Source organism: Podarcis liolepis (assembly GCF_965112155.1).
Source record: "Podarcis liolepis genome assembly, chromosome: 10".
Classification (NCBI taxonomy): Eukaryota; Metazoa; Chordata; class Lepidosauria; order Squamata; family Lacertidae; genus Podarcis; species Podarcis liolepis.
Genome location: NC_139562.1, coordinates 43,913,966 through 43,941,052, shown reverse-complemented (window position 1 = coordinate 43,941,052; position 27,087 = coordinate 43,913,966). Strand labels below are relative to the sequence as shown.

General features: G+C 40.3%; 1 protein-coding gene across 2 annotated transcripts in view; it reads left to right on the top strand.

Moving 5' to 3' along the window:
* Positions 1 to 27,087, top strand: part of TRHDE (thyrotropin releasing hormone degrading enzyme) — a 222,273-nt gene that overhangs the window by 70,154 nt on the left and 125,032 nt on the right. For both annotated transcript variants that reach the window (XR_014516555.1, XM_083463123.1), the window contains exon 4: positions 24,865 to 25,019. Coding sequence is in view for 1 of the 2 variants with exons in the window: in XM_083463123.1 (XP_083319249.1) it covers positions 24,865 to 25,019 (155 nt within the window). In the remaining variant the exon portion in view is untranslated. The remainder of the gene's footprint in view (positions 1 to 24,864; positions 25,020 to 27,087) is intronic.

Sequence of the window (27,087 nt, the reverse complement as noted above, 5' to 3'; positions counted from 1 at the left end):
TCCAAGGAGCTTACTATCTTTTTCATTAAAACTATTTTAGGACCCTGGGAAAATGTGGAAAGTTTATTTTAAAGAACACCTGGCATGATCCATCTAAAAGCACTTCTGCTGATTTCTGTGAAGGAAATTTAAGCATATGCTTATTTCTCCTGACAAAACCACTGAGACTTAAAACTACTGAGACTTAAAAGATACTTCACTTGGAATAAATTGTGCCATTCATTAAGAAATGGGAGATCTTTTGCCAAATCTCCCACCCTTGAAGCTGTCATAAGAACGACCATTATGACCTATTAGACCTATTAGAAGATAACATTACTTTTGTAGGAAATTTATTACATGTTTTATGTGTTTTTATCTTATGCTGGTTTACTGTAGCAGAGAGTATGAGTATGTGTATCTTCTACTTCTGCAGTTGCCCTTTTGCCTATATAGCATGTATTATTTATGTATGGAGGTGCTTTTATCTTATGCTGGTCTATTACCATAATAAATATTTGGATTGGAGTGGAGTGGATTGGGTTGTAGGGAATCTGAAATTAACATCCCAGTTCGGCTGTTTCTTATGGTCAGCAGTAATGCCTCAACATACCAGATTGAGGGGGTGTACAGTGGTACCTCAGATTACAGATACTTCAGGTTACAGATGCTTCAGGTTACAGACTCTGCTAACCCGGAAGTAGTACCTCGGGTTAAGAACTTTGCCTCAGGATGAGAACAGAAATCGCACAGTGGCAGCAGCGGGAGGCCCCATTAGCTAAAGTGGTACCTCAGGTTAAGAAGTTTCAGGTTAAGAACGGCCCTCCAGAACGAATTAAGTTCTTAACCCGAGGTACCACTGTACTGTGGATGTTGGGGTTTTTGTGAGACTCTTGGTTGGCATCCATATGTTTTGGGAGACAATGGAAGAATGCACCTGATGTCAAGATGAAGGTGCACAGAGTTTATTTATTTTGCAAGATTTATATAAGAAATTCATGAGAAAATACCAGTTAGATCAACAGACTTTAAAAGCAAGCATAAATAAGAAAGTTATCAAAATATAACTAAAGACAACCATTTTAAAAACAAAATATTAATTACATGTTTGGTTGGCTTGCCTAAACTTAAAGGTTTTTTAGGAGGCATTGAAAACAATGCAACAAAAACTCCTTGCTAATATTGAGAGGCAGGGAGTTCTTGGGTGGCCACATGAACAGAGCAATCCTAAGCATATGAAGCTAGCAGAATTTACGCTGGCTTAAGATAAGCCAATGTAAGTTACCTCTGTTCCAAAATCTGTTCAGGAGCCTTATTATTGTGAGCTGAAGTTGAGTGGGAAAACACCCCTTTAAAATATAGTTTTACCGCCATTGTTGCCTGAGTTAAGTTCCACAGGATTGCCAGATAACATGACTGAGCTGAAAGGGATTTGAAATAGGTGTGAGTTTCCCATTGCCCTGTCCTCCCCCGCCACACCTCCCATTTGGACTTATGCCAGCTTAAGTTTTGCCTCCTTCAGTTCCATTGCCTAAGCTGCAGCTCACAGAGGCTTCTGAGGGAGTTCCACCAGTGCAGCTCTTGTGCAGCTAGGACAGCCCAAGTTCAGCGCATTTGAAACTCACTCATTCCGGGCTATGGATTGTGTTGTAAATGACTGGTTCCTTGTAAATTTCCAGTTTTGCACAGCTAAGTGGTCTAGTGGGAATATTTGGGTTTAGTACAATAGTTATCTCTGTTGCAGATAGTTACATTAGATCTGATGTGGAACAATAACCTACCCTGATTTTTTGTTAGTAGGAGCTTAGGTTAGTTTTTACTATCCAGTAGCTCTTTCCCTCAGTTTGTTTACTAACAGGGCAATCCAGGGAGCCAGCATGGTGTAGTGGTTAAGAGCGGTGGACTCGTAATCTGGTGAACCGGGTTTGCTTCCCCGCTCCTCCACATGCAGCTGCTGGGTGACCTTGGGCCAGTCACACTTCTTTGAAGTCTCTCAGCCCCACTCACCTCACAGAGTGTTTGTTGTGGGGGAGGAAGGGAAAGGAGATTGTTAGCCGCTTTGAGACTCCTCAAGGGGAGTGAAAGGTGGGATATCAAGTCCAAACTCCTCCTCCTCCTCCTCCTCCTCTTCTGTATAGTCAGCTCAGCTGAGTTCAGTGGGGCATATTCCCAGGAAAGAAATTTGAGTGTTACAACATAAAAGTATATTACTAATAATATTGTGTTCTTGTTTCTACTTTGATCTTGCTCTACTGAAAATGTCTTGCCTTGAGCGATGTAGTGCAATGATATTGGATAGTATTGGATTTGATCAGTTTTTGAAGGAAAGATCTTCAAGGAAAAATTACATTTTGTAGGATGTGAACCTTATAACCCATAGGAGCTTCTCTCAGCTCTGCAGCAGAACTGAAACACACACTTGCCAGCTATTGCATGCCATTGACAGCCTTATCTTATCCTGCTTGAATTGATCTAAGCCGTCCAAGTTTGTGACAATCACTGCCTCCGGAGGGGGGTGAGTTCCATAGTTTAACTGTGGACTGTGGCCTATATTTGTATCTTGCTTTTCCACCAAGGAGCTCAAGGTTGGGTATATTTTCATTTCCTCCCCCTTTTATTTTTGTGAATAATGATCCCCCCAGCTTCCTATGAATATAGAAAGTCTAAGTTTAACCCACAGTACTATCTTATTGCCTTTACACAAGTTGTTAAGTTATCTCTAGTTATACTTTGCGAATGACTTATTTGGCATCTGTTCAAATTGCACAGCACTATTTTGATTTCTGTTTCTTTTCCCACTGTGCTGTCTGCTGCTTTCCTTCTGATAGTTAGGAGTGTCACCCTTCCAGTGTGGTAAATCAAGACCTCCCCCCAAACGCTGCAGAACTCAATGTAATTAGGGTTCTTTCTGATACACAAAGCCATCTAGCAGAAAAGGATCAATCCAGCTTGTCTCCCACAATATCTGCCCTTTGATTCTTCACATCAGCTTGACATGCGGTATAGGAAATAAGAGGCCTGAACTGCGGGATGCTGCCTTCCGAGGCACTGAGTGTTCTGTAAACTAAAATTTGTCCCTCAGAGGGTCTAAACCAAAGGTTAGCAAGCTGAGTTAAAAGCAGAAATGCTGCTTCAATATAATTTATATCAGGGCCTGGCTGCTTAAGAACACTAGGGGATGTTTTGTAATAATGTCAGGCAGAAATAAGTCACAGCAAAATATTTTTTTTTTTAAAAAAAAGATTTATTTAAATTTCTAGCACACTCTGTCTGTATGACTCCAATTTAAAACACACACACACCTGAGAAATTGAACACACACATACACACAAACACACAAAATAATCTGCAGAATTCCAAGATAATCAGAAATTTAATCATGACTGCTGTGGGTTAAACCACAGAGCCTAGGATCAGGAGGTCGGCGGTTCAAATCCCCGTGACAGGGTGAGTTCCCATTGCTCGGTCCCTGCTGCTGCCAACCTAGCAGTTTGAAAGCACGTCAAAGAGCAAGTAGATAAATAGGTACCACTCCAGCGGGAAGGTAAACAGTGTTTCCATGCGCTGCTCTGGTTCGCCAGAAGCGGCTTAGTCATGCTGGCCACATGACCTGGAAGCTGTACGCCGGCTCCCTCGGCCAGTAAAGTGAGATGAGCGCCGCAACCCCAGAGTTGGCCACGACTGGACCTAATGGTCAGGGGTCCCTTTACCTTTACCTTTACTGAAAGCTAGCCTAAAGTCATAAGATAAAGGGTTCATAGTGTAGTGGTGGCCAAACTTTTCAATGCTGAATGCCTCAGTCCCCTGGAGTAATTTCTTAGAGGCCACATGCACCACCCCTTCACATCCTGCATCAACAATCCATTCATTAATTGACCTCCCCCTTTCATCCATTCATCTATCTGTTTGAGCGTGTATTTGCACATACAAACAGAATTCCACCATCCTTCTGTTAACATCCCTATAAATCTATTCATTAATTCTCCAAACAGACAGATTAGAGGGCAGCTTCTGGAACTGCGACTTCACGATTATTCCATTCATGAAGGCAAGAAGGCTTTTGCCAACCAGTCGCTTTCCTTGTTGCATATGCTAAGATAGGTGCTCCTTTTGGGGTGGGATTTGTAAAAGGAAAGGCTGTTGCAAGATCCTACGAGGGTCGCAAGTAGCCTTCAAACCACTGTACAGTAATGGCTTAGTGTCATAGATAGGTTGCAATGGCAAAGGAAGTCTAGTACAGTGGTACTTCGGGTTACATACGCTTCAGGTTACAGATGCTTCAGGTTACAGACTCCACTAACCCAGAGATAGTACCTTGGGTTAAGAACTTTGCTTCAGGATGAGAACAGAAATCGTGTGGCGGCAGCGCGGCGGCAGTGAGAGGCTCCATTAGCTAAAGTGGTACCTCAAGTTAAGAACAGTTTCAGGTTAAGAACGGACCTCCAGAACGAATTAAGTTCTTAACCCGAGGTACCACTGTAACTGTAGAGCAGCCCAGTATGCTTCTCTTTTGGGTTTTTTCCCCCCTTCTCAAAGGAAAATAGGGTACAATCTGTGTATAGGTGAAATTATTAAGGTAATGGTATTTTGATGAGACAAAGAAGAAGAGATACATAATAACCTGTATATCACTTTTTATATATTTATATAATTTACCTATCTCCCTTCCTCTTTATTAGAAGCTCAGAGCATTATAGATGAGATTCTAGGTGATATCCTACCCAAGCATGGACCTTCTTGATGGTATGAGCTAATAGACTCCCTTCTTTAGTTTTCAGGGGTGTTTTAGTAATAGAGTTCCTGCAATGGCAGAGGGTGAGGCCAGGTAAATTTCGATTTCCCTTCCAACCCTATTACAGTATTAAGTTTCACAACAGAAGTGGAAACACCATTAGGAATCTTATTCTTTAGATCTTAATAAAATGTTATGTGTAACATTTTGTTATAGGAAATCTGTTTTTTTGGGGGGGGGGTAGCAGGGTTGGTGGAGAAATGACTGGAAGGTTCTACAATTCTGTAATAAGAAAAGAATATGGGGAGTTGTATTGGATATGTGGTGGAAAGAGAATAGGTTCAGCAACCCCCCCCCCCGAAGGAGGCCTTTAAATAGCCAGAACTTAAGGCCTGGCTAGAGTGTGTAGAATAAAGTGTTTTTCTTTGTGCATGTTTCCTATTCACTCCCAGAGTTTTCTTCTCTTAAAAACAGAAAAGATTAAAAAAAAATAGCTAGACAATCAAAATGATCTCTACTCAAGTATACTTTAAGTTGTATATCTCTTGTGGATTTATTCCCAACACTGGTGTGTTTTTCCTTCTTGGTATTTTCTTATGTACATTTTATTAAATATATAAATTTTTATTTTTTAACACAATATTTCAAACATTACATTAACAGTATACTTTTTGCTCTGCCGAGCTCGTGGCTTCCCTCCATCTTTTCAATTGGTTTTTTGTTTTCAGATAATTATACTCACACTTTAAATCACCAATTTCTGACCTTTATCATTCTTAAAGTCATCTCTTTCTCTCTGGTCAGAAACGGTTTTCCAGTTTATTGTTGCAATATTTATTTCAATCCTGCCAGTGTCTTCACACTGTTCATATACCAAATAAATTTACTCCAGTCTCTTTGGAATTTTTGGTTACTTTCCCAACACTGTTAGAAACTTTTTAATTGCTGAACATCTCAGGTGCCCTCTGTTGTTTACTAGCAACAGTGGTCATGTTAATTGACCATTTTTATATATTTTCCATAGAGCAACTACAGTTATATGTGTTTTACCAAATGAGGTGGAAGTATAGATATTTATAATAGCGTAATCATACTTGCTGTTTCAGTCTTCTGAATGCCAGCTGTCTTTTTTAAATTTGTTTTTCAATCTCCCTTCTGTTTTTAAAGCAGTGTCTCTAGGAATTGTGTGCCTCATTTTAAAATACTGACTACATTAGCTTGACATGGTAAGCTATGGTTAACGATTTAGCATTAATGCACAGATCAATGCTGCATCACTCTTTCTCGCTAGTGAATGGAAACAACAACCGATGACTCTTAGTCTTGCCTTAGTGTTATGTCCAAACCTTGGCTTCAGATCATAGCCCCCATTTTGAATGTATTGCTAAGTTAAGATTTATGATTCATTGTTCCTGCTTGCTAGCAAGGAGAAGAGAAGAGTGAACCAATCTTTGTATTCTATGTAAACCATTAATGATGGCTTAACATGACATCAGAGTGCCCCCATTGTGGTTGGAGAGCAAAACTGCAAAGGCAAGAGACCTCAGAAGACTCCAGTGTTTTGGAAAAGCTATTTTTCTAAGTAAATACCAATTAGGTTTATTTTAATCTGCAGAAAAATCTTAATGAATTAATTATACTATGTTGATCTTAATCAAGTGAAACTAACTAGCTACAATAAGAATCTGTTATTAGGTCCATTACTTAATTAATATGAAATCATGATGCACGTTACGTGGAGAATGATAAGACCTTTAATACTTGAATTGCAAACATTATTAATAGCCTGGTCCTTGCTATGTGTCCATACCATTCTGTGTAAGCTGATATACAGACCCACAACGACCTTGTGGTTTGTCCTGGGCTGTAGAACAACGTTTTGTATCAGCGCTGTCTTGGGGTTCATGAATGGATTCCTGAAGAGGGGGATTGATGCTAGATTTCCCTGTGCCTCTGCTTTTTGAGATTCAGCCAATCCTCATTGCCCTTTGTTTTATGTCTTGCGCTGCATCAGGGCCATGGGATTGGAGAACGCAGAGCTGACCTTAAGAACTAGGCAACAGGCACTGGAATAAATCCATTTGATATGCTTCTAAATATTTATTTGGTTAGTTCAAGTTGGTTAACTTTACTGTCTGAATTGACAAACCATGACCATGTTTGGGTTTTCTCTCTGTGTGAGATGTTGAGACTTCGCTTTCTTGTTGTTGCTGCACAGAGTTTTGAAATGATAAGTCATTGAGCTGGAGCTGGAGGGAAGCATGTGGACTGGAGGCTAGAAGAAACTGACTTCCCTGACCCTCCCACCCAGCAGCTCCCCCCGCTGAGTGGTGGGGACCAGCTGAATGGGATGAGCTATGGCATAGAGCAGGCATGGCCAAACTTGGCCCTCCAGATGTTTTGGGACTACAACTCCCATCATCCCTAGCTAAAAGGACCAGTGGTCAGGGATGATGGGAAGTGTAGTCCCAAAACATCTGGAGGGGCAAGTTTGGCCATGCCTGGCATAGGTGAAGGGGGGTGTCCCAAAAATCAGCCAAAGGGACTTTCCACAAATGTGTTTTTTTCTAGATCCAGCCATTGCGTAGGTAAGGTAAAGGGTAAAGGTAAAGGGACCCCTGACCATTAGGTCCAGTCATGACCGACTCTGGGGTTGCGCGCTCATCTCACTCTATAGGCTGAGGGAGCCGGTGTTTGTCCGCAGACAGCTTCCAGGTCATGTGGCCAGCATGACCAAGCCACTTCTGGTGAACCAGAGCAGCACACGGAAATGCCGTTTACCTTCCCGCCAGAGCGGTACCTATTTATCTACTTGCACTTTGGCATGCTTTCAAACTGCTAGGTTGGCAGGAGCAGGGACTGAGCAACGGGAGCTCACCCCGTCACGGGGATTCGAACCACCGACCTTCTGATCGGCAAGTCCTAGGCTCTGTGGTTTAACCCACAGCGCCACCCGCATCCCATTGCGTAGGTAGCTATGTACAAACAAGAAATACAATTGAATGTCAATAAAACCACATTTTGTTTTGAATGCAGTCTGACAGGTTTCTTGTAATGTAGCCCCTGGTGCTTATATCTTTGCCATACCACCAAGATGTTGACATTAGACTGGACATTCCAGGAAGCATGGGATGACAGGAGATGTGATAAGAGTTAAATACAAAATGTAGAAGTCTCTTTATCTTTCTTGAAAAGGATGATCTTCTGGTAGTTCTTTGAAAGCACCTGTTGAAATCCTTAAAAAGAAGAAGAAGAATATGTACAACAAGGCAAAATGGTTGTGATATAACTTAAAACAGCACGCAAGCATTGTATGTGGATTTTCATTTCAGATAGCTAGAGGAGGTGTGGCACCTTTTAGGAGAGGAACAAAACAAGACTAGCTTGCTTTAGAGCCCTTGAAATACAATGACAGCCACCAGCCACAGTCATCTGGTGAAATGGAATAGAATCATAAAATTGTAAAGTTGGAAGAGAAACGAGGGTAAATCTAGCTCAACCCTCTGTAATGCAGGAATCTTTCACCCAACACGGGTCTCGAACCCCCAACCCTGAGTGAGATTATCAGTCTCATACTCTACAGACTAAGCTATCACATAACTAGTTTTCAGGATATGATTGTGCATTTTCAAGTGGTGAAGAAAAGCAGGAAAACATTTTTCAAAGTAGCACTTCAAACTGGCCTTTAGGCAGGGCAATGGAAACTTTATAGCGTGTGCAAGTTAGAATGTGGTTTCTTTGCATTATAATGAGAGCTACATTTCCCCACACTGGTTCCGTCAGAGTTCCATTTGACAGTCCTTATGAGTTGGACTGGATGACAATTCATTCTATTTTGTTTCTGGTACCACTTTTCCTGTTTGTTCACTTGTCTTAGCTTCCCAAACACCTGCAGCTGAAAGCCTTGATCTTTTCTTCTATTACTCTATCCACAAAATTTGGCAGCCGAAGAGGAGCGGTTGTGAGAAAACAAAAGCTTGCATCTTTTTCTTTGTTTCTTGATTACTTCTGTTTTGACTTTTAAAAAAAATATGTAGCCACGTTGCACTTTCTATGTGGATGGCCAAGAAAAGCTAATTTGCAAGTTTAGGAAGAACAAGAGGGTTGGGGGTCGGCCCTTGACTCCTGCATGTTGCCAGGCTAATGGTGTACTAAACTGGCACCCCAGGGGCCCGATTAAAGAAACAGCAGTGTGGCAGGTTGAAAGGAAGTGAACATTCTGTTGTTTACTTCTCCGTTACCTTTGCAAGCTCCCCTGCCATCTGTGCCCTGCTCCTCTCTGAAGGACAAAGGGAAAGGCACTGATTATCACTGCTGCTACCCTTACAAGACGGTTGCACTATCAGATGTCCTGGGGCATAGTTGGACTTCTTGTGGTAGCAGGACTTGCAGTTTCTGGGCCTCTCTCTCTCTCTGTGTTGAGTTTTATTAAGCACCACTCACTCTTCCATTGTAGACCTCATTTCAGTGGACTCCCTGCAGACGGGCAGGAGTCAAGATATAGCCTGGCTTCACCCAATGCCTAAGCCAAACCGCTCACATCTGTAACCAATAAGGTTGTGGCCTATTTGAACCCATAAACCAAAACACTTGTGTCACTGTGGTTTTTTTCGTCTCCTGGGAACTTTGTGGCTTGGGTGCCTTGGCATGCAAAGCACCACTCACTCTTCCACTGTAGCCCTCATTTCATGGCCCGTTTAAGCTTCTTTCCAACCTGCAGTTTATACGGGCTTGGAGGAATGACAGTGGATTTTACTTCCTGTTTCTGTATCCTGGTAGGTGATGCCATTCTCCTCCAGTTCCTTTAATTGATTCTGTGTCCTCGTCTCTTCCTCTTCCAGCCTTCCCCATTGTTCCCCTGGCTTCCCATTGTTGCTTTAATTTTCCTGGCTCTTCCTGCAGTGCGTAAGCAGGATGGGAGAAGACAGAGGATTTTAACAAACTCCTTTACCAGTGAGTAAATTTCCCTTTCATGTCTGCTGTGTCTTCTTCTAGTAGCATCCTCCATCATTTGTTCTGTAGCTGATGCCATTGTACAAAGAGCAAATGGACTGTGGTGTAATTTGACTGGTGCGTTTGCAGTCCTGGGAATCATGAGTACCAGGAGAAATATTAGGAGTAAAGCATCTTCAGACGTTTTATTTATCTTTTGGATTTCTTACCTGCCCTTCACAATAAGGTCTAAGGGTGAGCTACCACAGAATAAAAATGCAATAGTAAAATCAGTTAAAGCAATTTATAATGCTATATATCCAACTATCCAAGGCCATGTGTTTTCAACTTACAACAAAAGCTACAAAGTGAGGTGCCAGATTCACCTCTGTGGGGAGGGAAATCCACAACACAGGAGCTGCCACAGAGAATGTTGTCTCCCAGGCTGCCACCCGACCCCCAAACTTCTGTAGGCAGTGGGATTTAGTAAGAAAAAGGCTGAAATGTATATCGTCCACCTTTATTTCTGGTTTGATGAATGAAAGCACATAGCGGAATGTTTCCAATTGTTTGGGCTTAAAACTATCTTTGCAGCTCACAATTTATAGAGGATATATGTATATAATGTAGCCTGAGGTAACACAGACAAGTTTACAAAACAAAACGTAGGTCAGTTAATAGAGATGTGTTGCTGCAGTAACACCTTTTATTATACTGATATATTAAACTGATGCATTAAAAGCTGATGGACCACTTTTGAGATGCCATATATACTGAACAAGGCAATCCGAAGCAAGACTAGTGCATTAGATTTTAAAATCTAGAGGAATTATTTTTTATTGAAAATGGAAACTGTATTATTTTAATGTAAATATTCATTGGCTATAAAGTACAAATTAAGAGGTTGATAACATGAGCCCATTTCACCATTTTCCAGCAGAAATGTGGAGTATGCCCTTTAGGTAGTGAAGCACCACTTGATGAAACCATTTTGGTGTCATGCTAATTAGAACAGATTTACATGTGTGCAGGGTTCATAGTGGGGTGATGCTAGGCTAAGGATCTTGCTACGTAAGTTACTATTCCACAATGTACCAGGCAGAGTTTTCAGCCTTTAATTTAAATAATAATCCACTGAGTAAAGTTACACCATGAAGAAATAATGTATTGCACCAGTGTTACCTGCTCAGAATGGTTATGTGAGCTCTTGCCTTTTTAGTTGTCAGTCTTAGGAATTCTGCTGTTGAGCTAAATGTAGGCTCATGATTGAAGAAATGAGTTGAGGAAAAGATCTATAGCGGTCTATTACCTGGTTTTACAGGCCATTTGTGGGAAAGAGAGAAGATTGCTTTGATACGTAAGGTCTAATGGACAAGTACCCCAATCTTCACTTGCTAAACTACTCTGTGGTTCCCTTGCTTTACACCACTAGGCTGGCAACAGGTAAGGGAGAAGAAGAGCGTGTGGAACTCTGCAGGGGCCCAGGAGTTTCAGTTGCTAGCTACTACTCTAGAACCATGATATACACAATGAAGATAAAACAACTTTTATATTAAAACAGCAATGGTGGTTGTATGCACTGTTAGTCATACTCAGAACAGACCAATTGAAATGAGTAGGCAAGACTTTCTTCAGCCTATTAATTTCAAGCCTAGTAGGATACAAGCCAACATTTTCAGTGCTATAATTTGGTTAATTTTTATACATATTTGTCACGGTACATTTATGTCTATGTAGACAGCTGTGTGTACATGAATAGGCAAAAAGGCAAGCTATGCATTTTATTAATAAATACTGAAGAGTTGGGAAAGGGTGTATGGGAGGTTTTGAACTATACAGATCTCTCTCATATAGATTGGAAAGACAGAAGCTGCGCAGATATTCATTGAGCAAACTATGGATTAAACTGTTTCACTTCAGGTGGAAAGGCATCTCATTCATAATGCTGTCAAAATAAGACTTTTCTGAACAGTAATAAATTGAATTAAGGCAAAGTTGGTTTGAGTATCCTTATTGGATTTTTTTCTTGATTATCTCCAGAGAAGCATTACAGTGGGAGCCCAGTGTTTCTTCTGATTTTTTATGTAATCTGGTATTTAGAAAATATCTTGGCAGTTATTTCTCTAGCCTTGCACACAGTCATCTTCATATTTATGATAATTATTTTATAGTTCTACTGTCTATCTACTATTTTGTGATGCTAAGCTACAGACATTAAAAAAAACCAGTAGTAACATGTAAGCTACTGGCCATGAGTCCTTTTACTTTTTTTTGTCGTGGTAAATTCCATTCCTTGATGAAAAGGGTAGAAAAGGGAAAAGAGAAGAGACTGTGTGTCAGGCTTGAAGGTAAGGAATAGCAAGTTGTTAAAATAGCTAACTAATGATAAATAAATACAAAGTTGAAATGGAAAGCTGTCGGGCAGTATCCAATAGTTGGTTCCACACTTTGCACGTGAGCTGTGAAAATTATTATTGGATTTTCGGGGGGATTTATATTTCACTCTGTTGTGTAAATAGAAGATGTACAATGACTAAGCCAGAGCAGTGCTGAGCAGCTGAAAATGTGCTGTTGCAACAAGATATCCTCAAACCAATAAAAGTAAATCCTGTATTTCAAATTAAACCCCATACACTTCATCCTAAAGCCCTAACGCCTTTTACGTTTCCCTTTCTTTTGAAAAGTGCTGCTGACTGTTGTATCTTGCGCTCCCTTTTGGCAACTTCTCCTTAGTCTCTTAAGGCATCATTTATCAGCTGTCCAGGCTACATTTTTCATCCTCTCGTCTCGTGTCTCGGATTGTCTGGCTGTCTTCTCATCTACTTTGTTGTTCTTCTAAAGCCCTCTGGCAGTATCCTTCAGCTTCTCAGGCAACTTTTTCAGTTCTTTCCTTGAGAATCAGTCCCTCAGCTTTCTTTTCTTCTGCTACTACCCAAATGGTTTGCTTTGTCCTCCACTTGACTAGCCACTTGACTCTAGTCACCACATTAAGCTGCTATATCCGTGACTGCATCACAAGAAGGTGCCTTTTAGCTTAGCCAGACCATTGGGTGCACCTAGCTCATTAGGGTCTACATTGACTTGCGGTGACTTCCCAGGGTTCCATACAGGGACCTTTCCCAGCACTACCAGGAAGTGGACCTGGAACCTTCTGCATTCAAACCATGTGCTGCTAAGTGAACTATGGCCCTTCCCATTAGTTTAGATCTGGCACAAAATCACATGCAAAGCGTGGAAACAGTACAGTAGAGATTTTACCAGCTATGCTAAAGATCCTTTATATTGTGATTTGATGAATTGATGCCAGGCATTTTTACATGTGACATGTTGAACATATTTAGCTTTGACCCTCTAAATATATTTAAACCAATAGTATAATGTGCCATTGGTATTTGTTTTGGTCAGCCGCTTTTCTCCTAGATGTTTGTTTTTAAACAATGCATACAAGCTATAGACAAAGACAAACTTTGGCTTTGTCAACCTGTACATAAATTGCTGCAGCTGAAGCTGATAAATGTTTGAGACGTAACTTGAAAAGTCATTCTTAGTAAAGAGAATGTGATTTTTTAAAATGTTCAGTACTGGATTATCCTGTTGTCTGTTTTCTTCTTCATCTGTGTAATCATGTTATAACCTGTATGGATGGAGCCACAACATAGTCCAGTATGTTTACAAATGCTTACAAATGCTCATTACTAATGATCCACTCTGTTGTTAGCTAGTTTATAAAGCAATACTCCATAGACAGCAATTTTAGTCGCCATGTTTGTTCTCTCTCATTATCCCTGGCCACTGGTCATGTTGGCTGACACTGAGGTATACCAATCAGATCTGAAAGGTCCAATCAGATCTGAAAGCCTATCCCTGCTCCAGAACATCATCTTGGCATTTATACAAATACTACTAAGATTGTAATGAACATTTACAGCCTGCTCTTCAATTCCTGGGTGGGAAACAAGGAAATGAAATAGCAATAAAAATATACACAGAGAAAAAAAGTTACAAAATTTACAGAATCCATAAAAGATCAATAAATAATTCAGGCAGTATAGCTTCTTCATCATAAACAAAACAACAGTGAGGACAATAATTAGGATCTCCAGTTCAACCAAATATTTGGTTAAAGAACTGGACATCCAACCAATGAAAACAACCAAAGGGCATTGCGTTCCCACCCTATTTCTCATCTGGGGCACTCACTCCTTCTGTGCCTCTCATATAAAGAGGCTCCCACACTGTGCCAACAGACTCTCACTCTGCCAGCTTGGCTGATAGGTGTGAATAAAGGGTTAGCTGTGAGGTTATGACACTGCTCATAGTGATGCATCAATATGATAGCTTACTTCAAGGTAAATGGCGTCATGCTAAAATAGATTGGCATTATCTGTCATATGGATATGACCTTAGAGAATTCTATTTCATATTGCGACTTTCAGTTCCCATGAAATGTAATATGAAGATGAATGCACCTGACAAACTATTAATCTCTATAGAACAAGCAAATTATTATATAAGTTATGAAATGCTCTGAAAACCCAGGAAAGTTCCTTAAGGGGGGGGGGCGAACCCAGGAAACAATTAGTCAAAGCTCCAGCATTGGTCCTTTTGACCTCTCGGTATACCTTTGAGTGAGCACTGCAACATCTAATTGGGTAGCTTCTTACAGAAAGATTAGAGGTAGCCATATATTCAGATATACTAGCAAATCCACTTGGTATGGCAAGTGGGCACTGGCATCTGGTCTGTGTGAAGAGAAGCCAGATGTCCAGCTTTTAAGCTAGACAGGTGAATGAAGATTGCTTGCAGGTGTTACCACAACTGCCTCTGCTCAAAAGTTGGGAGAAAAGGAGGTGTCTGAAGAACCTTGGCCACACAGAGGCAAAATGGGCAACATTCCCCAGAGCTGATCTTCCCTGCTCTACTGCAGGAAAGGAAGGTGTGGGTGAGATTTAGACTCTCCTGCCTAAAAGCCCTTGTAGTGCCTTCAGGCAGTGAAGCACAGAAATGCATGCTCCTTGTTGAGCCCTCATGAGAAGCCAGGGGAATTGTTGCTTCAAGTCGATGACCAGCAAGGTTTGCTCTCTGTCTGACCTTTCCTTCAGAAAAGGAACTATAGTCCGATTTGCTTGCATGGAGCTGTAGATACACTGGATCTGTATCAAAGAGTGCAATCCAATGTGAATTCAATTCAGAAGTAAGTCCCACCATGTTTAATGGAGTTTGCTTCCAGGGAAGAGAGCAATAGAATTGCATTGTAAAGATATCCAGATGTAAATGCTTAAAAGTATTCCATTCTTTTCCTCCCAGCTCCTTCTCTTATTTCAAGATTTAAAGTCCCCTTAAATGTCCCCAGGCTCTGCTAGTAGCTGATGGAAAATGGTTGGATTCTGCTAGGTGAGGAAAATATGGAATGCTAAATGAGACAGACATTAATTAGCTGGCTTTCACAAAGCAGATTTCTTTCCACTTATTGAAACAACAACAGCAACAACAACAACAGCAAAGGCTGGTCATCCCATGGGCCATTCAGCATTCAGATCCCAAGAGTGTCTGGGGTTTGCCAAGCTAGGTTTCCGGTGCTAATGTGGAGAGGAAGTTCTTGTCAATACAGCAGAGGGTGGGTTTTTTGTGTGTGAATTGCTCTGTAAGACCACAACAGAGTTATAGCAGTGCCTTCAAAATGTAATGCAGATATGTGACTGAAATGTCTCTTAGCTGCAATATTCTGAAACAGAATTTTAAATGTTTATATATTATTATTATTATTATTATTATTATTATTATTATTATTATTAGCTGTGGTTCGGCACTTTTCTTTTATGCTTCTTAATTCAGCTTGCCACACCTGCCCCCAAAAGGCCACGTCTTGCCTAAATGGTATTTTTAAAAGGAAAAGTTTCACTACTTTAAAATACATGTATAACATGTTTTTATAATGTTTTTATAAGTGTGTCTCCTAAAGCAATACATTCTATTTTATGTTTTAACTTGGCATACTTAAATGAAAGGATGCCTGGTTTTGCTATGGAAGTCTTATATTTGTAGTTGGTTGTTAGAGTTTTTGCAGTGTAAAAGTGTGCAGTGATCAGATACATGTTGTTTTTAGCTATACAGTCCTCATGCTCTATTAATTGTGGTGTTAGGAAAATAGCTGTTGGCAATTTCCCATCCTGTCGGTACACTTAGTATTTATGTTAAAAACACCGCTTTTGGGAGGGCTGCACCAGTTCTCTCATCTAAATATTTTCAGATGAGAATGCATTTCTTTCCTTGATGAATGTCTTATATACCGCAACGGCTGAACATTGTGCACTGTCAGTGCAACTTAGAATTGGCACAATCTGGCTGCTGCCTCTGCCTCTGTATGTATTCTGTCAGTGTCAATTCTTTGATCTAATATAGACTGAGATGGGGCAGGGAGAGTGTGCATTAAGAACTTACAAGCAATGAAGCAGAGAGGAGATATTTATGTTGTGAGTTTTGCATTAGCTTTCCTCACTAGAAACTTTCTGAAAGATGCTTGCTCTCGCAAAACACCATGAATAAATTCCGATGGATTCTTTCAGGTATTGTTTCATAAGACAAAGCATTGCTTATAATTTCAGTGCTGTTTGTACATGAAATATAATTCACTGTCAGTGGAAAATTGAATTCATTTTTCAGTTCATCACTGAATGATTTGATGCTTTTTTAAAATTGTGAAACTATGGACAATGAATAGGTGCTATAAAAATGTATAAGGCATTTAAAAATATGCATGTCACATACTAAATATAACAGAAAAGGGCTTTTTAAAAATATGATGACTTAACTTTTCTTTCCATGTAGCAACTTATTTTTTCCTTCTTCACCTTCTCCCTACTCATAGTTCTTTCTTCTCTTTTCTGCCCTTGGGATCTTTAAATTTTACAATGCATTAAGCATCTGTTATATCAAAAGCCATCCATTGTTTATGCCACTTAATATTAAGAAATACTTCGTTGTGCAATAGGAAGCAATAAAAAGTCAACAATGAACTGCTGTATGTCAGTTATTTTTCCTCGGGGGTCTCTAACATGCATTTGACTCTGACTGAAATAATGACATACAGTTTTAGACTCAGATTGCTATCTTATCTCCACAGCCTTCCACAGTAAGGGTGAAACGAAATGCAATAAGTGCAGACTTGTATAGAGAATTGGGTCTGCCCTCAACTACCTATAAAATGCTTAGGTATAAGGGCTATTTAAAGTGGGAGTGGGCCATTGAGCCCTTCCACCCAAATTGCTTTATTTACATGCTTTTCTTCTGGCTAGGTTCCAGTGATAAAAAGCCTCCCCCCTCCGCCCACCATGGATGAAAAAGCAATCTTTAAAAAGTGGGTTGGGGTGGGAAAATTGTTTCCTGCCTGCCCACTCTCTCTCCATGCAGTTTTAACAGAGAATTTGCAGGACCTGAGTTCCTTCTTGGCATTGTCATGTCTAGTTCCATTGTCATGTCTAGTTGTGCCCTAAAAGAGCATTTAAATATGAAAAAAAAACAAAGATTGTGTATCCACTTTAGTCAGTTATGAATGCTAATATATGTATTTCAGTAGACAGATGTATTACAGAAAGGTGCATGCATGGTATTTTGAGTAAGTGTTATAGATTACTTCATCATTTCAGATAAGACTATGTAAATCCCTTTCCTGAGAGCGTAAATAATCAGTAGCACTGCTACCTACAAGGGATTAAAAGAAAAGAGAAGAACAGCTTCTGCTAGCTTTCCAACAAACCCATTAAATACATGTTTGTTTTAAAACTCTGTGTTGATAATTGTTTTTTAAGGATTAATATGGCTCTCTACATCTTTCCGTTTGAGGGACATTCCATATTTGTTTTCATTTTTGACAGCTGTCTTTCCTTCCCTGGTGGTTTCTGTTCCACTTGTTTGTTTTTCTTGAGTCTTTGGGACAGGACCTTGAGTAGCATGGCTGATCTGTGAATGCAGCCATGGAATTATGTCCTTTAATTTAGAAACTTTCCACTATACTCTCTTATGTGATTAGTTGGAAAAGACCTACAACAAACAAGTATGTGTTACATGTCTTTTTCCAGGGAGAGCTGAAGCTCATTTGGAAAGTAAAATGCTTTGCATGCTCCTGGATGGACCAGTGATCTGGCTTGGTATAAAGGCTGCTTCATAAGTTCACATTTAGGTGTTGGTTGTTGGCGCCTGCCTTTTGCGAGAGACAATGGAGTCAAACTGCTGGGGAATTACAGTGCCTTCTGTGGCAACTGCTACTTGCTGTGTTGTTTTTGCTGCGTTAGCAGCCTCTAAGTGACTTTTCTGGGGTGCAATTCTGGGCAGTGTGTATGGAGATCCTGGGCTGCCCAGACAACAAGACCTCAGTAAGGTGGTCCAAAACAAAGCAGGGCAATACTTTTGGCACCAGCTTGGCCATAGGAGTTGCTGGAAGGAGGCATACAAGGTGCCATCCAACTGTCTTAGGGACTCCACTCTGGATTTGTGTAGTGTTTGCTCCCTAGCCTTTTATTCTCCCAAAGATGTTCCATAAGGTATTGGGTGTGGATTGTTCCTCAGGGTTTACTCCTGAAACCTTTCTCACAAATAACTATGGCTGTAAGGAAGCAGAGGTTTAGGACCAGAGTTTTCCTTCTCTTAGATGAGCTACCTTCACCGGTTGAGAAGCCCCACTTCATTTCCCTCTATAGCACATGGAGAAACCACCTTCTTGACTGTTGGACCTGCTCTTGGTCTTGTCCTCTCAATCTTCTGGAGCCAGTCTTTGCATGCAGGCGATAGACAACTCGCTAACTCCACTGATTCAGCAAGGGCTTAAGACCCATTGGCTACCCTCACCAGGTTTAGCTGGCAAGTCGGAAGCCATTTCCTGGGATGTGATATACCGTATTTTTCGCTCTATAGGACACACTTTTTCCCCTCCAAAAATTAAGGGGAAATGTGTGTGCGTCCTATAGAGCGAATGCAGGTTGTGCAGCTAAGCCCAAAGCCAGAACAGGGAGACGGAGTGCTGCACAGTGCTCTGTCTCGCTGTTCTAGCTTGGGGATGGCTGCGCAAAGCCTCCGCAGGGCAGCGGGGTGCCTTCACCCCACTGCTCTGTGGAGGCTTCAAAGGCTGTCCCCGAAACTAGGTGCGCTCTATGGTCTGGTGTGCCTTATGGAGCGAAAAATATGATATATATTCATATTTGGAATACTGTTTACACTTCTGGTCACCATACATCACAAGCATAGCCCTGTCTAAACAGTCCCACCATGAGGAATGTGCAAAGGCTTGGAAGTGATTTGATACTGAGTTGATGAGCTTTAGGCTTTGGTACAGCTAGAGAAATAGACTGGATGGTGGGGGAGGGAGCCACAGTTTGGTTCTTGCTGCTGCTGCTGCTGCTCTGTACTCCCAACAGGTATCGATGGTGAGGCCTCTACTTTACTATCCTGTGTCTCCTGTTCTCTAACTAAATTCGTTCTGAAAGTCAGATCATGAGCAAGAGGTGATGTATTAGTTAGCAATTTCCTTTATTAAGTTGCCTAGCATATCCCATTATAAGGGAACACTTTGTAAAAGTTCACACACAAGTTCTAGTTTCCTTTAATTGCCACTTGAAGCTTTGGGGAAAGTGTGATAAATGTAAGTTGTAGATTTCTGCTTTTATAACGTAATAAAGGGATATTACAGAAAGCAAAAGAAAATTTCTCTTAAGAGAACAAGGTTTTGTCTTGTCTGATAAATGTTTTCCTTTAATGTTGGATTGTTTAGCAACCCTTGAGTTTCTCTCTTTTGTAATGTGTAGCTCAGCTTACTTGTTTGGTCACTCTGAATTCTTATATTAAACTGATTCTTTGAATAAGGCTGGTCCTTCTTATATGAGGCACTTCTATCTTGATGTGCTTCCACAAGAACAGAGTCAGTTCTTTTTTCTTGGTCCCTGCTCCTGTCAACCTAGCAGTTCGAAAGCACGTCAAAGTACAAGTAGATAAATAGGTACCACTCTGGTTTGAAGGTAAACGGCGTTTCTGTGCACTGCTCTGGTTCACCAGAAGCGGCTTAGTCATGCTGGCCACATGACCCGGAAGCTGTACGCTGGCTCCCTCGGCCAATAAAGCAAGATGAGCGCTGCAACCCCAGCGTTGGTCACGACTGGACCTAATGGTCAGGGGTCCCTTTACCTGCTGGCCTTCAGTGTGCATACCAAAGGAGGATCCCCCCCCCAGCGTCCCTGCACCCTCACCTCTTTTGTGAGGGAGCCTATGGCTCAGAAAGTCCCATTCCACAACTGTTGAGCATACAGCAACAAGTTGCCCTCCCTCCTTGATCTCTCCCACTAGGTTTTAACACTTGCTGGATTTAGGAATTAGAAGGTGCTCAGGCATGCAGCCTAACCCTCCCCCCCCCATATCAATACAAATACTTAGCTTAAAATCTTATTATGAATTCGGATTCACCTGAAAAAGCATAATCCAAGCAGAAAACGAATGCATCAGAAAGCTTTTGAGAACACAAAGAGTTGCAGAAGTACAAAAAAATGGAGGGAGACCCAAAATATCCTAATGAGTGCAGCACATATTCACTGGGCATGAAGGAATGCTGATGTATGAGGGGAGGAGAATTGAAAACCGGGGAGAATGGAATGATGTATCCTTGGAAAAGTCATGGCTGGCTGACTGTAATTATGTACCTTTTTTCAGGTCCTGCTTTATTTTAGTTTTAAAATGTATACCGCTTTTGCAACATCTAGGTCCCGAAGCAACTTTTATACAAAATGACAACATATTGCCTCACATCATGCATAACTGTGTATCTATTTAGTGAACATTACTTAATGTGTTTGGAGTTGCGGCTAGATCCATTTGTAGCAATACATTTATTTGTTAAATATTATGGGTTAATTTTTCACATGTAAGTGGGGAATATGAGTGTTACAAGTCACAAAATTCTCCTTATTTTATCTGTGCATTGTTATAAATTGGTGGTGTAGTGGTTAAGAGCGGTAGTCACGTAATCTGGGGAACCGGGTTCGCGTCTCCGCTCCTCCACATGCAGCTGCTGGGTGACCTTGGGTCAGTCACACTTCTTTGAAGTCTCTCAGCCTCACTCACCTCACAGAGCGTTTGTTGTGGGGGAGGAAGGGAAAGGAGAATGTTAGCCGCTTTAAGACTCCTTAAAGGGAGTGAAAGGCGGGATATCAAATCCAAACTACTACTACTACTACTACTACTACTACTACTACTACTACTATTCTTCTTCTTCTTCTTCTTCTTCTTCTTCTTCTTCTTCTTCTCCTCCTCCTCCTTGTATTCAAAGCAGTTGGTGTGACAACATGTTTCATTGCTTCTTTATAAGTATAGCTTATAAAGGAATTATTTCTGTGCATCTCTGCATCAAAATAGTTTGCTGCTATCTTGTGAGTAGGGAGCAGCCATGATATTCTAAGAAAAGCTGCAGAGTATTTTAAAGAATCCCAGTGCAAGGAATTGGACTGGACACTTTCTAAATAGGAAAATTCAAAGATAATTGCACAACAGCAGGGACTCCTGTTCGGTAGTTTACTTAGCATTTGGTTGAGCTAGGCCTGCATATGGCTCTGCGCTATGGGTCAATTAGTTATGTTTGCCCACACAGAAATTAATAGCTATATGACAGTCTGCAAGGGAATAGAGCCTCCTGGAATTCATTGCAGCTACAAAGAAAGGTTTTGCCTAGAGAAAGAATAGGATAGAATTTAGTGTGTATAAATAAACTGGGACTACATTTTGACCAGGAGCTGATGATAATATAGAAGCTAGTCCAGGAGTAAATTCAGTACAAGTTAGTACCGGTATTTTCTAGCATGCCCAGGGAAAGGGAAAAGGTATATAAACAACAGCTGTGTAAGCAATAGTCATGGGGACACATGCAGAGAAGTTGCAAATGTAGGGCACACCTGCTGCAGGTAGATGTCTTGCAAGCTTTTCTGTTATGCATACTTGATAATTTCAAGGTAGGGGTGCCCAAGGGCTTTATGTAATTGACTAAGCAAATTGAAAAGGAACCACCACTTTTAAATTAGATAGCAACGAAAAGAAACTTAGATGTGAGCCCAAAGACAAATGTGAAATTAAAAAACAGGTTGTTCTTCAAATCACTTTTAAATGGCTAGTGTTATACTGATAGTTTCTGTTTTGCATCATGATTATATTGGTTAAGAATAATGGGTTCTAATCATATACTGTTGCACAACTCGAATAATTATGATGCTTTAATTAAATGTTTGGAAACAAAAGATACCAGGACCTTACATACAGATTTTGCTACACAAATCATTGAATCATATCTGCATGATATTATTTTACTGGGGAAAAATGAATTTCTAAAACCCATTTATCCAGCTGCCAAAAATGCAGTAGTTACTCCATTTGCTTTGGCACAAGGTGAATATGACAAGCAGACAGTACTACACTAGAGCCTTTTCTCAGGGCCAGCAGATGCTCCAGGTGTTATAAAGACCTTCAGTGATATCCATTGTTAGTTATATGAAATCAGTGGATGCATATAGCCTACGTACCCTGGAGTATAACTTAGTTGGATATACTGCCTTTTATGAATAAAGTGATAGGACCACACTACCCACCAATACAGTGGTTAAGAATTTAATTCATTCTGGAGGTCCATTCTAAACCTGAAACTGTTCTTAACCTGAAGTACAGTGGTGCCTCGCAAGATGAAAAGAATCCGTTCTGTGATTCTCTTCGTCTAGCGGTTTTTTTGTCTTGCGAAGCAAGCCCATTGACAGATTAGTGGATTAGCGCTATTAGCACTATTAGCGGCTTTTAGCGGCTTATCTGCTGATCGGATCAGCTGTTAAGCGGCTTAGCGGCTTAGAAAAAGGGGAGGGGAGGGAAAAACCCCGCAGGAACTCGCAAGGCATTGTCGTCTTGCGAAGCAAGCCCATAGGAAATTCGTTTTGCGAAGCACCTCCAAAACGGAAAACTCTTTCGTCTAGCGAGTTTTCCGTCTTGCGAGGCATTCATCTTGTGGGGCACCACTGTACCACTTTAGCTAATAGGGCCTCCCACTGCTGCTGTGCCGCTGGAGCACGATTTCTGTTCTCATCCTGAAGCAAAGTTCTTAACCCGAGGTACTATTTCTGGGTTAGCGGAGTCTGTAACCTGAAGCGTCTGTAACCCGAGGTACCACTGTATAAGGAAATCAGTATTTTGACTGATTTCGCAGATTGAACAAAATGGAATGAAAATAATTCAAGGAGACAAAAATAAAAATTGCTTCAGTTTCCAATTAAGTAAGTTGTTGTAATGCAAACAGAAATTGTGGTTGGTCTCGGCTATGGCTGGAGTGGGGAAACTTTCCTCCCAGCAGAGTGATTCCCTGTCTCCCCATACCTGACTGGCTACTTGGATAGGTAGGTGGGGCCATGATCTCTGGTTATCAGTTCTTCAGTTTGCACTCAAGCTGAACTTCAAAGGAAGATGTCAGCCTATCCAAGCAAGGCTTGAAGTTATTGTCAATCAGCTGATTGGTGGTAACTTTAAACCTGCTTGGATCAGCTGCACTCCAGAGTGCCTGACTGTAAATTCTTGGAATTTAGCCAGTTGAATTAGGGCTTGAAGTCACTGCTGAGTGACACTAACTTCAAGCCCACCTTTGGCAGGGATAACCTCCATTCCAGAGTTCCTAATTTAAAAGGCACTGCACACAATACACAGTTGCCAAGAAACAATAAACTCTTAGAGTTGTTCCTTTGCAGACTTGTCTTTACCACTCTTGACACCTGATGGAAACAAGCCAGATTCAGAAATCATGAAGTTGTCTGGCTTGCTGCTCTAGAAGAGAAGATTTTTTCCGGCTAAAGTGGGCCATAACAATGCCACAACACAAATTTCAATATGCAATATCCCTACAGTGTTACAGAGTAAAACATAAGAGATAGTGGTACTAGTAAGTACCACTCTTGGAAGGCCAACTTTGACAGGTGGGTAGGATTTAACACAGAATGCAGTCAAGCCCATCAGCTGACATCAATAGTAATGTTGGATGATTGAGAGGTTGGTGTGAGCCAGATTGCATCCCTTGATAGGCCAAGATTGGCTTGTGAGCTGAGGCTCCCCATTCCGTCTCAAAGACTAGAACAACTATTAATGACACAAGCTCTTGTGGACTAGAGTCCATTTTATCAGATGAATGAAGTGTTATCCTAAACTGATTGATGTTTTCATTTTTTAATATGGTATGTATTTTTCTGTTTTATATTGTAACCTACCCACCCCGTAATCCTCTGGTAAAGGGCAGTATAGGAATTGTACTAATAACAATAACTGCCTATAATTAGCGTAAGGTACTGTAGGTTACTTTAGGCTGAGAAATAGGAGACTGTCTCAAGGATACCCATTGAGACATGAGCTTCAAGTCCAATATTCTAATCGTGGCTGGGCCAAATGCCATTAGTTTTGCTTCTCACCTTAAAAGTAGCAATTTCCTTTCATTTTACGTATGACTTTGTGCAGGATTTCATTTATGACTTTTGTTTTCTCTCTTTGCTGCTATTTCAAAAATTAATGTTGATCTGTGTTGATCTGAGTTTGTCCTACCTATAAAACATTTGCTCCAAAGGTTTCTATTAAAAATCACATTTTAAAAAATGACAATTTTTGGCGTGAGGACAAATGTTTAAAATTATCTTTAATACAGTATTGATAATGTTAGCTGTGAAGAGTAACTGAGTAATGCTGCACATATCTACTCAGAGGCTAGTTCCATTAAGTTCGAGGGTGCAAGTGTGTGTTACTCCCACATGCGAGTGGAGAAGTAATGTTCTGTAGAAGTGGAATTTGCGGGTCCTGATTTAAGACAGTGTCTCAAGCCATTATATTACAGCTCCAACCTGATGAATAGGGATTTCCCATATTTTACAGTTTGTTTTTTTATTGTTATTGTTTTGCTACCAAAAACAGTGAGTGATACCAAATCCCATTCAAAGTATGTTACAGCATGTTGAGACAACGGAAGAAATGACACTAGAAGAGAAGCGTCTCTGCTAACAAATAATTATGAGTGTTACTAGCGTGTTATTGCAAAGAAACATACATTAATGTTTTTATTTGTGCAGAGTTGTTTGGAAAAATAATTCTAAATATGGTTTATGGTTCTTTTATTTACCAGGAATTTTAGATCATAATAGATCCCACAAGCGCAGTAAAAGTACATTTCATTCTGTTTCTAGATTTATTAGCTGTGCCTAAGCATCCGTATGCTGCTATGGAAAACTGGGGACTAAGTGTTTTTGTGGAGCAGAGGATACTTCTGGATCCAAGCATTTCTTCCATATCATACTTACTTGATGTCACTATGGTCATTGTGCATGAGCTATGCCATCAGGTAGGAGATAAACCTTATCACTTGTGAGCATGCTACTTAAAACTGTTGTTGTCGTTGTTTAAGTCAAAGCATTTTCCATGTTGACTGTTCTCTCAGGAAAACTCAGTTACCCAGAAGGGAAACACATCAATTATGGACATTACTATGATAAACAGACAGACATTAAGTATAATAAACACTATAATGATAAGCATAAGAAGTTCACCAACATTCAAGAAATGGGAACCTGATCAATATTGTAAAATTTCCTTCCCTTTGGTGTGATTTGTAATAGACTTTTGTCTTTATATAGTTAAGCATAGTGGTGTTCTCAGGAAGTGATTAATTATAGCACCATAACTGTTTCAAGCCGAGTTCCATGTTCTTGTCAAAACTTGCAGTGACTGAAATAAATTTCATAGTCACTCTTACTCACTTACATAAACATGGGAAGCGGTTTTTTCTTTATGTTTCTGCAATGGTTCTCTGTATATGAACAATGAATATTATACTTCTGTGTTTATTGTGATTCTTAAATATACTGAAAAATATTACAGTTAACCCTTTACATTGATTTCACATTCTTCCCTCTGTATCGTCTTTCTTTAATCTAAATATGACATTTTAGTACCATAAGATGAGTGCAGAAGTTCGACATAGTGTAGAGGGACCAGAAACTTAATTACAAACAACCCTTTCACAAATACAGGAAATGTCCAACATTTTCCCACAATAGCACTTAAATAGCACAGGAATAAAGGCTGGAATGGAGTTGTGCCAACCCTGTGAGGGAATGTAGTTTCCCCAAGGGCTGCTGTAATACCATTAGGGCATTTCTTCCCAGTTCATTACCAGCACACCAGGCAAGGGAGATGAGATGCTATCACTATGCGGACCTAGCCAAGTAAGTCTTATTTAATGGGAAAGGGAGAGTTGGAGATCAGGCTGACTTGAGTCAGTTTGGCTTTGGAAAATGAGTATTTCATTTGTGGGTGGAGAAATAGCCTGGCTTTATTTATTTTTTAACCAATGTGATGTAAGCCAAGAGGAGAGAGTAACTCATCTCTGGTTGTCACTAGAAAGAAATCGGAAAGCAAGGCTATTGTGCTGGAGAGGAAATGTGATACCTCAATATTCTGCATTTAAGGCTCTGAGTCTTGTCAGGGAGAGATATCCCACTTAAGACCTTTCTCAAAGCCTAAAATCGCATCCATTGCCTATCTCGTACCAGAAATAACCAGCCATTGTAGCATACAAATAATATCTCAAACTCACAGAGGAAATTGAATAATGTAGTATGACTTGAAAAAAATATTGAACTAATTGCAGATCATGAGCAGGGAATGCCATAGGAACTGGTTAGATGTTGTACTTAGTATGCAGTGGTAGATACCCTCTCACATGGAGATGTGATTTGGTGGAGAGCTAAATAATCTAGAGACTAGTGTACTTTATGGTGGTCACTGATAAAAGGCCTGCTATTATTGATACAATATTTGATTTACCAGAAGTGCTTCTCATCCAGAGACTTATATACCTGCTAATTTTTAATTATTACGGATCTATCAGAAGTGCAGCATATATTTCTTAGTAACAAGACAGCCAAGGGGAAATCTCTTCTGTATGAATGTAAATGAACTGACAGAGTTTTCCTCACCTCTGATTAACTGTAATAAGTGGATTATCCCCTCATCTGTTTTAGTTAATATCTTCCTTCAGAAAGCATCACTTGATAAGATCCATTCAAACTAAAAAGTGAGAATATTCAAATAAAAGTTCTAGAAGCTGTTCACTGTTTCTTAACTACAAATGCTAAATTGGTAGAATATATTTTGTTCAAAATGCATCACACTGTTTCCTATTCTTACAATTTTGTTTCCATTAGGTCATGTGTTTCAAATTTAGTACTCTTATTAAAAACTGAGATTGAACATCTGTGAAGTAGGCACCTGTGAAATATAAGGAGTCTTTAGCTAGTTGAAAACATTTCCAGAAGGGTTGGTTATATACTCAGCATAGCTATTCATCTAATAATAGTATTTTTTTCCTTTGATTAATTTAGAATGGCTTGGATCCAAACTCCCTTCTC